This window comes from Phalacrocorax carbo, chromosome 29 (assembly GCF_963921805.1).
Source record: "Phalacrocorax carbo chromosome 29, bPhaCar2.1, whole genome shotgun sequence".
Taxonomy (NCBI): Eukaryota; Metazoa; Chordata; class Aves; order Suliformes; family Phalacrocoracidae; genus Phalacrocorax; species Phalacrocorax carbo.
The window spans coordinates 822,421-834,445 of NC_087541.1; the positions used below are offsets into that span (position 1 = coordinate 822,421).

The 12,025-nt window shown below is 71.5% G+C and overlaps 2 protein-coding genes across 5 annotated transcripts; one reads left to right on the forward strand and one right to left on the reverse strand.

The window, feature by feature from the left end:
• Positions 1-460: 460 nt before the first annotated feature.
• REM2 (RRAD and GEM like GTPase 2) lies at positions 461-7,101 on the reverse strand. 4 transcript variants are annotated; one of them, XM_064475528.1, is made up of 4 exons: positions 6,999-7,101; positions 2,098-2,171; positions 1,112-1,293; positions 461-1,009 (listed from the first exon to the last, which is right to left on the reverse strand). In XM_064475528.1, the coding sequence occupies exons 1-4, from the start codon at positions 7,084-7,086 to the stop codon at positions 700-702; spliced, it is 654 nt and encodes a 217-aa protein (XP_064331598.1). In that variant the 5' UTR covers positions 7,087-7,101; the 3' UTR covers positions 461-699. The 4 variants fall into 4 exon arrangements, with proteins under 4 accessions (XP_064331598.1, XP_064331597.1, XP_064331600.1 ...); XM_064475527.1 differs by having other exon boundaries at positions 2,075-2,171; XM_064475530.1 differs by lacking the exon at positions 6,999-7,101 and adding an exon at positions 3,563-3,879.
• MMP14 (matrix metallopeptidase 14) lies at positions 5,337-11,971 on the forward strand. The gene is given in 12 exon segments (XM_064475520.1): positions 5,337-5,449; positions 7,572-7,734; positions 8,744-8,866; positions 8,966-9,150; positions 9,153-9,272; positions 10,152-10,271; positions 10,274-10,312; positions 10,392-10,549; positions 11,039-11,060; positions 11,063-11,092; positions 11,095-11,175; positions 11,640-11,971. Coding segments are annotated over 12 exon segments (1,431 nt in total). The 5' UTR covers positions 5,337-5,376; the 3' UTR covers positions 11,957-11,971.
• The last annotated feature ends 54 nt before the right edge of the window (positions 11,972-12,025 follow it).

Consider the following 12,025-nt stretch of genomic DNA (forward strand, 5'->3'; position numbering starts at 1 on the left):
CCCCGCCCTGCCCCGCCCTGCCCCGCCCTGCCCCGCCCTGCTCTGCCCCGCCCCTGCAGCGACCAGTAGCGAACCAGGCGCTCGTTGCCAGGCGGTGAAGGCTTTATTGAGGCCACGCCCCCTTCCAAGATGGCCGCCGGGGGCGTGGCAAAGCAAACATGCATGTACCGGCCCTTTAAGGAGGGGCGGGGCTCTTAAAGGAGGGGCGCGCGGGACATTCAGCTGTCGGTGGGTTTAAAGTCGGGGGGACAAATAAGGCGGGGCGAGACGGCTTCTGCCTTAAGGGGGCGGGGCGCCGAGGGGGAGGGGCCTCCGAGTGGGCGGGGCACACAGCGGGGAGCACCGCCCCTTGAAGAGGCTCTTAAAGGGGAAGCGGCAGCACCGGAGGGCGGCGAAGGCAGCTGGGGCGCTGCGCCTTTAAAGCTTAAAGGGGAAGGGGGCAGTGGGCGGGGCTCCTGGAGGGGCGGGGCCGCTGGAGGGGCGGGGCCAGCCGGGTCTTAAAGGGACAGTGCCATGCAAACGGAGGCGGGGCCCACCCTGCGGTAAAGGACAGCCTTCAAAGGGCAATGCCGCCCCTTAAAGGGGCAATGCTCTTAAAGGGGCAAGGCCACACTTGCAAAGCAGGGCCACCTGCCTCTTAAAGGGGCCGTGCCCCCCGGTGTGTGTGTGGGGGGGAGGGGTGGGTGCGGCGCCCCGCCCTTAAAGGGCCAGCGCCCTCAGAGCGCGGAGAGGTCGCTGCAGGACTTGGAGCGCTGCCGGGCCAGCGGCACGAGGCCGGCGAAGAAGCGCTTGGCGCGGCCGGTGAGGCTGCGCCGGCGGCGGGGCGGGGCGTCGCCGCCCTCCCCCTCCTCGCCGCCTTCCTCCTCCTCCTCTTCCTCGCGGCGTCGGCGCCGCCGGTGGAGCCGGGCCTGGCGGACGGCGGCCTCGAAGAGCTCCTCGGTGCGGTGCCGGAGGGCGGCCGAGGTCTCGAGGTGGCGGCAGCCCAGGACGGCCGCCAGCCCCCGCACCTCTGCGATGGGGGGAGGGGCACAGAGAGGGGCGCGTCGGGGCGGGGCCGACCCCGGCGGGGGGGGCGCGTGCGGGGAAAGGGGGGGGGGGTGGGGTGTCTCACCGCGGGGGGTCACCTGCCGGGCGCGGGCCAGGTCGCTCTTGTTGCCGACGAGGATGAGGGGGGCGGCGAGGGGGGGGGGGCCCCCCCCCGCCCAGCCCCCGCGCCCGCCGGCCCAGCCGCGCGAAGGAGTCGCGGTCGCTGACCGAGAACACCAGCAGGACGGCGTCCGCCCCGCCCGCCGCCTGCGGACACGCCCACCGCGCTCGCGGGGACACGCCCCCTCGGCCGCGCGGCCACGCCCACTCACTCGCAACCCCCACACCCCCCTCCCATGCACACCCCCCCCCCCCAAATCCCCCCCCACCCCCCACAGCTCTGTGTACGGCAGGGTGTGCCCCCCCCAGCGGTGCCACGCCCCTCGTTTGCACAGCCACGCCCCTCATCTGCATAGTCACGCCCCTCATTTGCATAACGCGGACCCCGCTGGGCACCAGGGAGCCTCCTCCCTGGCACCAAAGCCCTCGTTTGCATAGCCACGCCCCCTCCCCGGCGATGCCACGCCCCCTCGAGGGGTGCGTTTGCATAGCCACGCCCCCTCCCTCTGGCACCGCCCCTTGGTCCCCCGCACGCTCCCTCATTTGCATGCTAGGCCCCGCCTCCCCGTGACCGACCCCAGCGCGCGCCCCCTCGCCTCATTTGCATAGCGGGGTCCCACCCCATTCATTTGCATGTCGTGTCCTGCCCCGCCCCCTCATTAGCATGTAGAGCTCCGCCCCCCGTTTGCACCCGCAGCCACTGAGCAGCGTCACCCTCATTTGCATGGAGAGAACGCCTCATTTGCATGTGGAAACCCCGCCCCCTCTCATTTGCATAAAGCAGCGCCGCGCGCATGCCCGGCCCCGCCCCCCGCGCTCATTTGCATGCCCGCCCCCGCCCCCCCGCCCGCCCCGCCCCCCCGCGCCCGCCCCCGCCCGCCTCATTTGCATCCCGCGCCCCCACCGCCCGCCCCCGCCATTTGCATACATTAGCATAGGCCACGCCCCCACCTCCTCGTCGTCGTCGTAGAGCACCAGCGCGGCCGGCGCCCCGTCCACCCGCAGCCGCCGCTCGCGGGGGGGCTCTGCCGGGGGGAGGGGTCAGCAGGGGGCGCCCCCAAACCCCCGGGACCCCCAAATCCCCTCCAACATCTGGGACCCCCCCCCAACCCCCCTGGGGACCCTCATTGCCCAAGGGAGCCTCCCCCGTCCCCCCCTTATCACCTGGGACCCCCCCAACATCTGGGCCCCCACCCCTTATCACAGAGCCCCCCCTAAATCCCCTCAGGATCCCCCCAAACCCCCTCAGAGACCCCCCAAACCCCCCCTAGGTGCCCCCCAAACCCCCTCAGAGACCCCCCAAACCCCCTCAGGATCCTGCCAAACCCCCACAGGAGCCCCCCAAGCCCCCTCAGCCCCCCCAAACCTCCCCAGGAGCCCCCCAAACCCCCTCGGAGCCCCCCCAAACCCCTCAGTCACCCCCAAATGCCCTCAGAATCCTGCCACCCCCCCCCCCAGGGGACCCCCAATCCCCCTCGGAGCCCCCTCGGAGCCCCCAAAGCACACAGGGGACCCCCGATCCGGGGCGGGGGGGTGGGACACCCCAAAGCCTGGGGGTCCCCCGGACTCACCGGGCCCCTCGTGGTGCGGGGGGGGGGGTCCCGGGGGGGCCGGGCCAGGCGAAGGCTCGGGCCAGGCTGCTCTTGCCCACCCCGGGGGGGCCCAGCAGGACGGCGCGGAGGGGGGGGGACCCCGGGGGGGACCCCGGGGGGGGGCGGGGCAGGGGCGGAGGGGGCCCCTCCTCCAGGGCGGGGGCGCGGAGCAGCGGGGGGGGGGTGCCCCGGCGGGGGGGGGCGGCCGGATCCATTCGGGGGGGGGCTGGGGGGAGGGGAGAGGTGGGGACCCCCCCCGGCCTCCAGAATAACCCAGTGAGCTCCCGTATAACCTGTGACACCCCCCCCAGTGCCCCCCCAGTGCCCCCCCAGTGCCCCCCAGTTCCCTCTCAGTATACCCCAGTCCCCCCAGTACCCCCCCCAGTACATCCCAGTGACCCCCCCCAGTCCCCCCAGTGCCCCCCCAGTGCATCCCAGTGTCCCCCCCAGTACACCCCAGTATTTCCAGCGTCCCCACAGCATATCCCATTACCCCTCAGTGATCTCACCAGTGCCCCCAGAATACCCCAGACCACCCCCCCAGTCCCCCCCAGTCCCCCCAGTTCCATCCCCATCCCCCTGCAGTCCCCTCCAGTCCATCCCAGTCACCCCCAGTCCTATCCCGGTCCCCCCAATCCCCCCCAGTCCCCCCCAGTGCCCCCCCAGTCCATCCCAGTCCCCCCAATCCCCCCCAATCCCCCCCAGTCCCCCCCAATCCCCCCCCAGTCACCCCCAGTCCATCCCAGTCCCCCCCAATCCCCCCCCAGCCCCCCCCCAGTCCCCCCCAGTGCCCCCCAATCCCTCCCAGGCCCCCCCAGCGCCACCTGCGGGATGGATCCGGCGCTGCCCGCGTCCGGCAGCCAAGCCCCGCCCCCGGCCCCGCCCCGCCATACGTCACCCCCGAAGGGGTGGGGATACTCCAGGACACGCCCCCGCCCTCTTAAAGGGGCAAGGGCCGGGGGGTGCTTGCCCTTTAAATGTTAATAGATGCAGAAGGAAGGGGTGGGGCTGGCCCGAAAGGGGCGTGGGCTGGTGGGAAGGGGCGGGGCCAAATCAGGCCCCGCCCCAAAGGAGGCGGGAAGGCCTGAATGGCCCCCAAATACCCCATAGGGGTCCCCAAACACCCCATGGGGACCCCAAATACCCCCCAGAGACCCCCCAAATACCCCCCAGGGACCCCCCAAATACCCCATAGGGGTCCCCAAACACCCCATAGGGACCCCAAACAGCCCCATAGATGCCCCCAAACACCCCATAGGGGACCCAAATACCCCATAGGGACCACAAATACCCCCCAAAGACCCCCAAATACCCCCAGGGACCCCCCAAATACCCCATAGGGGACCCCAAATACCCCCAAAGACCCCCCAAATACCCCCCAGGGACCCCCCCAAATACCCCATAGGGGACCCAAACACCCCATAGGGACCCAAATACCCCCCAAAGACCCCCCAAATACCCCATAGGGGACCCCAAACACCCCATAGGGACCCCAAATACCCCCCAGAGACCCCCAAATACCCTATAGGGGACCCCAAACACCCCGTAGGGACCCCAAATACCCCCCAAAGACCCCCCAAATACCCCATAGGGACCCCCCCAAATACCCATAGGGGACCCAACACCCATAGGGACCCCAAATACCCCCCAAAGACCCCCCAAATACCCCATAGGGGACCCAAACACCCCCATAGACGCCCCACCTACCCTGGGGGTTCCAAAATAACCCCAGGGGACCCCAAATACCCCATAGATATCTCAAGTACCGCATGGGGACCCCCAAGTGCCCCAGTGGAACCCCAAATCTCCCCCCAGGGACCCCAGATACCCCCATGGGCCTCCCCAAACACTCCATAGGGACTCCTAAATACCCCATAGGACTGCTAAATGCCCCATAGGGACCCCCAAGTGCCCCCTGGGGACCCCCAAGTGCCCCATAGGTACCCTGAATAGCCCCCAGGGACCCCCTACATACCCCATAGGGACCCCTGAATGCCCCATAGGTACCCCCAGCTGCTCCCGGGGACCCCCAGATGCCCCCTTGGGACCCAAAATGACCCATAGGGTCCCCCAAGTGCCCCCTGAGGACCCCCAAGTGCCTCCTGGGGACCCCCAAGTGCCTCCTGGGGACCCCCAAGTGCCCCCTGGGGACCCCCAGGTGCCCCTCAGGGCCCCAGGCACCGCCGTGGGGCGGGGGGAGGGAGAGGGGGGACCACCCGGGCGCCTGGGTCCCCTGAGGACAGTGTGGGGCGGTGGGGTTTCTGGGGGTGGGGTGGGGTGGGGTGTGCCCCCCCCCCCGGATGATGACGTCAGAGCATCCCGGACGCCTGGGCTCTCTCCCGCGGACGCTGAGTCAGCGGGGAAGGTGCTGATGGATGGGAAGGGGGGGGGGGGGAGCCACATCCTGCCCCTCCCCCACCCGTCTGGACAGCCCATCCCCCCCCCCCCCCCTCCGCGTGACACCCCCCCCCGGGGGGAACCCGGGGCTCCCCCTGGCGGCGACGGGGGGGTCCAACCCCGCGTCCTCCCGGTGCGCCCCCTCCCCCCTCCCCTCCCCCCCCTCTTTGGCCCCCCCCCCCCGGCGCCGCCCCCCCGGTGCCTTCCCCCGGCGCCGCCCGGCCGAGCCCAGACCGGCACCATGGCCCCGGCCCGGCTGCTGCTGCTGGGGCTCCTCCTGGGGGTGCTGCCCCCCCCCGCCGCCCCCAGCCCCGCTTCAGCCCCGAGGTGAGACCCCCGACCCCCGCCATCCCCCCCATCCCCCCCTTCCCCCCCCCAGTCCCCGCCGGGGGGACCCAGGCGCCCGGGATGCTCCCCCACACCCCCAAGTAGGGGACCCCGGCGTCCCGGATGGCCCCCCCCCGCCCCCCCCCCCAATTAGGGGACACATGAGAGCGGGATGCCCCCCCCCCATTCCCCCCCCCCATTTAGGGGGCGTCCGGCCATCGCACCCCTCCAGGGGGACCCGGGCATCCGGGCGGACCCGGGCGTGCGGGGAAAGGGGGGGGGATCGTATGGGGGGACCGAGGGGTCCGGGGGGGTCCCCTCCATGTGGGACCAGGCGTGTGGGGGTCCCCAAGCACCTGGGGGTGCCCTCCATGGGGAAGCAGGGGTCTGGGGGTCCCCCTCCGTGGGGACACACGGGTTTGGGGGTCGCCAACCGTGAGGACCCAGGAGGCGGGGCGTGATGGGGGTCCCCCTCCATGGGGATCCAGGATTCCGGGGGTCCCCAAGCATCTGGGGGTCCCCTCCATGGGGATGCAGGGGTCTGGGGGTCCCCAAGCACCTGGGGGTCCCCTCCATTGGGATCCAGGGGTCGGGGGTCCCCTCCAAGGGGATGCAGGGGTCGGGGGGGGTCCCCAGGCATTCCGGGGTCCCCTCCATGGGACCCCAGGGGTCGGGGGGTCCCCAAGGGTCCGGGGGTCCCCTCCATGGGGATGGCGGGGGTCGGGGGGTCCCAAGGGTCCGGGGGTCCCCTCCATGGGGATGGCGGGGGTCGGGGGGTCCCCAAGGGTCCGGGGGTCCCCTCCATGGGATGGCGGGGGTCGGGGGGTCCCCAAGGGTCCGGGGCTCCCCTCCGTGGGGATGGCGGGGGTCGGGGGGTCCCCAAGGGTCCGGGGGTCCCCTCCATGGGGATGGCGGGGGTCGGGGGGTCCCCAAGGGTCCGGGGCTCCCCTCCGTGGGGATGGCGGGGGTCGGGGGGTCCCCAAGGGTCCGGGGCTCCCCTCCGTGGGGATGGCGGGGGTCGGGGGGTCCCCAGGCGTGGGGGAGCCCCCGAGGGGACCCCGCGCGGGGTGCTGCTGCCGCTCCCCTCCCACACTCCTCCGCTGCCAACTTTCCCATTCCTTTGTTCCCGCTCCCCCCCCCTCCCCGGCCACGTTTCCCCCCTCGCGCCTTCCTCTTCCTCCCCTTTTTCCCTCTTTCGGCCTTTTTTATTCCCCCCCCCTCCCCCACCCCCCACCCCCCATTTTCCCGGGTTCCCCCCCCCCCCCCCGCGGCACTTCTGCTTTTTCCGCATTTTTTCCCCCCAAAACACGGTGCGGGGGCGGGGGGGGGGTGGGGGGAGGCTGGGAGGGCTCTGTCCGTCTGTCTGCCTCCCTCCACTAGCCTCCGGGCTGTATGTCTGTCTGTCCATCCGCGCCTCTGTCTGAAAGGCCATCCGTCTGTCCGCGACCCCCTCCCCCCCGCCCAAAGTCTGTCCGTCCCCCCCCGCCCTCCATCCGTCTGTCCGCCGTCCGTCCGTCTGTCCGCCTCGCTGCCCACCCAGCCCTCCGCCCAAGGGTCTGTCTGTCCGTCCGTCCATGTGTGTCCGTCCGTCCATGTGTGTCCGTCCGTCCCCGTGTCCGTCCATCCCGCCTCTCCCTCCCGCCGTCCATCCGTCTGTCCCGCCAGCAACCGTCAATCCATCCGGCCCTCCGGCCTCCCCCCCCCCCGCCTCCCTCTGTCCAACTTTCCATCCGTCCGTCTGCCAAACCGCCTCCCTCCCCCGCTCCCCCCCCCGCCCCCCCCCGGCCCGGGAGGGACCCAGGCGCCCGGGGTGGGGGGGACGGGGGGGACGGGGGGGATGGGGGGGGGACACACCACGCGGGACCCAGGCGTCCGGGGCGGGAAAACCCCCGCTGCCAGAAATCACGGGACGGGGAGGACAGACGGACGGTGGGGAGGGGTGTCTGTGTGTCTGTGTGTGGGGGGGTGACCGCAGGACAGACGGACGCGGGCCCAGAATAACCCCGCGGGGGCCGGTAATTGCTGGGTGCTAATTTGGGCGCGGGGGAGGATTTGGGGGGGACGCTGCCGGTGCGCCCCCCTCCCCCCCACCCACCCACCCTGCCCCACCCCCCCCCGCCCAGGCGTGGCTGCAGCAATATGGGTACCTGCCCCCCGGGGACCTGCGGACCCACACCCAGCGCTCGCCCCAGTCCCTCTCGGCCGCCCTGGCCGCCATGCAGCGCTTCTACGGGCTCACCGTCACCGGCACCGCCGACGCCGAGACCCTCAGGTGGGGCCCGGGGCGGGCCGTGGGCGTGGCGGCAGCCGGGCTGACGGTCCTCCGAACGGCCGCAACGGTACTTGGGGGGCTGGTCCTCCAAGCGTCACCCGTGGCAGCGCGGTTGGAGGCCCTCCAGGCACCATCGGTGACAGCGTGGCCGTAGGGCCCCCAAAGGCCCCCAGTGCAGGTTGAGGCCTTTTTCCTCCGGGTGTCACCAATGAGCATTGGCCGGTCACGGCCAGTGTGTGGGTCATCAGTTGTCTAGAGGTCATCAGAACTTGGCTTGTAGGTCCTCCAGCCGCCATCGATGGCCGTTGGGTTGTAGGTCCTCCAGCCGCCACCGATGGCCGTTGGGTTGTAGGTCCTCCAGCCGCCACCGATGGCCGTTGGGTTGTAGGTCCTCCAGCCGCCACGGATGGCCGTTGGGTTGTAGGTCCTCCAGCCGCCACGGATGGCCGTTGGGTTGTAGGTCCTCCAGCCGCCACGGATGGCCGTTGGGTTGTAGGTCCTCCAGCCGCCATCGATGGCCGTTGGGTTGTAGGTCCTCCAGCCGCCATCGATGGCCGTTGGGTTGTAGGTCCTCCAGCCGCCATCGATGGCCGTTGGGTTGTAGGTCCTCCAGCCACCACTGATGGCCGTTGGGTTGTAGGTCCTCCAGCTGCCACCGATGGCCGTTGGGTTGTAGGTCCTCCAGCCGCCATCGATGGCCGTTGGGTTGTAGGTCCTCCAGCCGCCATCGATGGCCGTTGGGTTGTAGGTCCTCGCAGCCGCCACGGATGGCCGTTGGGTTGTAGGTCCTCCAGCCGCCATCGATGGCCATTGGGTTGTAGGTCCTCCAGCCGCCATCGATGGCCGTTGGGTTGTAGGTCCTCCAGCCGCCATTAGCAGTAGCTCCTGTTGGGTTGTGGGTCCAAACCCCATCGGTAGCAGGCTTGTAGGTCCTCCAACTGCCTTTGAGGGGGGGTCCCTTTGAGGTCGCCCGCCCTCCCCGACGCCGCCTCTCCCCCCGCCCCCCCAGGGCCATGCGTCGCCCCCGCTGCGGCGTCCCTGACAAGTTCGGGGCGGAGATCAAGGCCAACGTGCGGCGCCGGCGCTACGCCATCCAGGGCATGAAGTGGGAGCACCAGGAGATCACCTTCTGGTACGGGCGCGGCGGCCGCGGCTGGGCGGGGCCGCCCGGAGACCCTCGCCCGGGGCGGGGCTGACGGCTCGGTGCGCGGGGTGTTGTCTCCTCCTCCAGCATCCAGAACTACACGCCCAAGGTGGGGGAGGCGGGGACGTTCGGCGCCATCCGACGGGCCTTCGGCGTGTGGGCGTCGGCCACCCCGCTGCGGTTCCGGGAGGTGCCCTACGGCGACGTGCGGCAGGGCCGGGCGCCCCAGGCCGACATCATGATCTTCTTCGCCGAGGGTTTCCACGGCGACAGCACCCCTTCGACGGCGAAGGTGGCTTCCTGGCCCACGCCTACTTCCCCGGGCCCCACATCGGCGGGGACACCCACTTCGACGGGGCCGAGCCCTGGACGGCCCGCAACGACGACCTCAGCGGTGAGCGGCGGCGAGGGGCGGCCTCCACCTAAGAACCGGTTGTCCTCGGACCGCGGGCCGCGGCTGGACCAGGCAGGGACGTGGGGGGGTTCCGCGGCCCGATTTGGGGCCAGCGAGTCCCAGTCAGGGCCATTGACGTGTCCTCGACACCTCTGAGGGCCCCCTTGACCTTGTGATGGCCATGGGGGTGCCCTTGACCCAACTGAGGGCCCCCTTGACCTTGTGATGGCCATGGGGGTGCCCTTGACCCGACTGAGGGCCCCCTTGACCTTGTCATGGCCATGGGGGTGCCCTTGACCCAACTGAGGGCTCCCTTGACCTTGTGATGGCCATGGGGGTGCCCTTGACCCAACTGAGGGCCCCCTTGACCTTGTGATGGCCATGGGGGTGCCCTTGACCCAACTGAGGGCCCCCTTGACCTTGTGATGGCCATGGGGGTGCCCTTGACCCAACTGAGGGCCCCCTTGACCTTGTGATGGCCATGGGGGTGCCCTTGACCCAACTGAGGGCCCCCTTGACCTTGTGATGGCCATGGGGGTGCCCTTGACCCAACTGAGGGCCCCATTGACCTTGTCATGGCCATGGGTGTGGCCTCGACCCAATTTAGGCCCCCCCTTGACCCTGTCATGGCCATGGGGGTGCCCTTGACCCAATTTAGGCCCCCCCCTTTGACCTTGTCATGGCCATGGGTGTGACCTTGACCCCATTTATGCCCCCCCTTGACCCTGTCATGGCCATGGGGGTGTCATTGACCCCATTTAGGCCATCATTGGCCCAGCTGCGACATCTTGGGGCTACCAGGTCCTCCCCTCATGACCGCCCTCACCCAATCCCCTCTGCCCGCCACCCCTTTGACCCCTCCCCCCCTCCCCCCCCCAGGGAACGACCTCTTCCTGGTGGCCGTGCACGAGCTGGGCCACGCCCTGGGGCTGGAGCACTCGAGCGACCCGTCGGCCATCATGGCCCCCTTCTACCAATGGATGGACACCGAAGCCTTCGTCCTCCTGACGATGACCGCCGCGGCATCCAGCAGCTCTATGGTTTGTGTCCGCCCCTCCCCCAGCCTCCCCCCCCGCCCCCCGCCCCGCCCCCGCCCCGGTGCTGACGCTGCCGCCGCAGGGACGGGGACGGGTCCCAGCTGGCCGCCGGCCGGCCCCCGACCACCGCGCGGCCCCGCAGCCCCGACCGGCCCCCCGGGCCCCCCCTACGGCCCCCGGATCTGCGACGGGAACTTCGACACCATCGCCATGCTCCGCGGGGAGATGTTCGTCTTCAAGGTGGGGCGCGGGGGGCGTCGGGACGTGGGGATAGAGGTGGGGGGGGTTGTGGGGCTGGGGGCGTGGGGATAGAGGTGTGGGGGTGGGGATGTGGGGCTGGGGGTGTGGGGATAGAGGTGTGGGGGGGTGGGGCTGGGGGCGTGGGGATAGAGGTGTGGGGGTGGGGATGTGGGGCTGAGGACGTGGGGCTGAGGATGTGGGACCAGGACATGGGGACAAGGATGTGGGCGTGGGGCCCTGGATGCAGGGCTGGGGCTGGGCATGTGGGGCCAGGGATGTGGGGACGTGGCCATGGGGCTGAGGATGTGGGCTGAGAACGTGGGTCTGAGGACGTGGGGACAAGGATGTGGGGCCGAGGACATGGGGACAGGGAGAAGGCCGCGGGGCCGGGGCCGTGGGGCTGCGGGGCGGGGGGGCCGCGGGGCGGGGCGGGGGGAGGGGCCGGCGCGGCAGAGGCCCCGCCCCCCGTGACGCGCGGCCCCGCGGCAGGAGCGGTGGTTTTGGCGCGTGCGGACCGGCGGGTGATGGACGGGTACCCGCTGCCATCGGGCACTTCTGGGTGGGGCTGCCCCCCAGCATCGGCACCGCCTACGAGAGGAAGGACGGCAAGTTCGTCTTCTTCAAAGGTGCGCGGGGAGGGGCTGGGGGGCGCGGGGAGGGGCTGGGGGTGGCTGGGGAGGGGCTGGGGGGGGCTGGGGAGGGCTGGGGGGCGCGGGGAGGGGCTGGGGGGGGCTGGGGAGGGGCTTGGGGGGGGCTGGGGAGGGGCTGGGGGGGGGCTGGGGAGGGGCTGGGGGGCGCGGGGAGGGGCTGGGGGGCGCGGGGGCGGGGAGGGGCTGGGGGGGCTGGGGAGGGGTTGGGGGGGGCTGGGGAGGGGTTGGGGGGTGTGGGGAGGGGCCATGGTGGGGCGGGGCCATGGTGGGGCGGGGCCATGGTGGGGCGGGGCCATGGGGAGGAGGGGCCATGGTGGGGAGGGGACGGTCAGGAGGACGTGGGACAAGGCTGTGGCTGGGGCTGAGGCCGGCGGGGCGGGGCAGAGGGCGTGGCCCGCGGGGGGGCGGGGCGGTGACGCCGCCCCCCACGCCCCGCCCAGGCGACCGGCACTGGGTGTTCGACGAGGCGGTGCTGGAGCCGGGGTACCCGCGGGCGCTGCGGGACCTGGGCCGGGGGGTCCCCACCGACCGCCTCGACGCCGCCCTGCTCTGGCTGCCCAGCGGCAAGACCTACTTCTTCCGGGGGAACAAGTGGGTGCCGCCGCGGGGCCTCCTGGGGCCTTCGGGGGCCTCCTGGGATCTTCTGGGGCCTCCTGGGGCCTCCTGGGGCCTCCTGGGATCTTCTGGGATCTTCTGGGGCCTTCTGGGACCTTCTGGGATCTTCTGGGATCTTCTGGGGCCTTCTGGGACCTTCTGAGACCTTCGGGGACCTCTTGGGACCTCCTGGGGCCTCCTGGGGCCTTCTGGGACCTCTTGGCACCTTCTT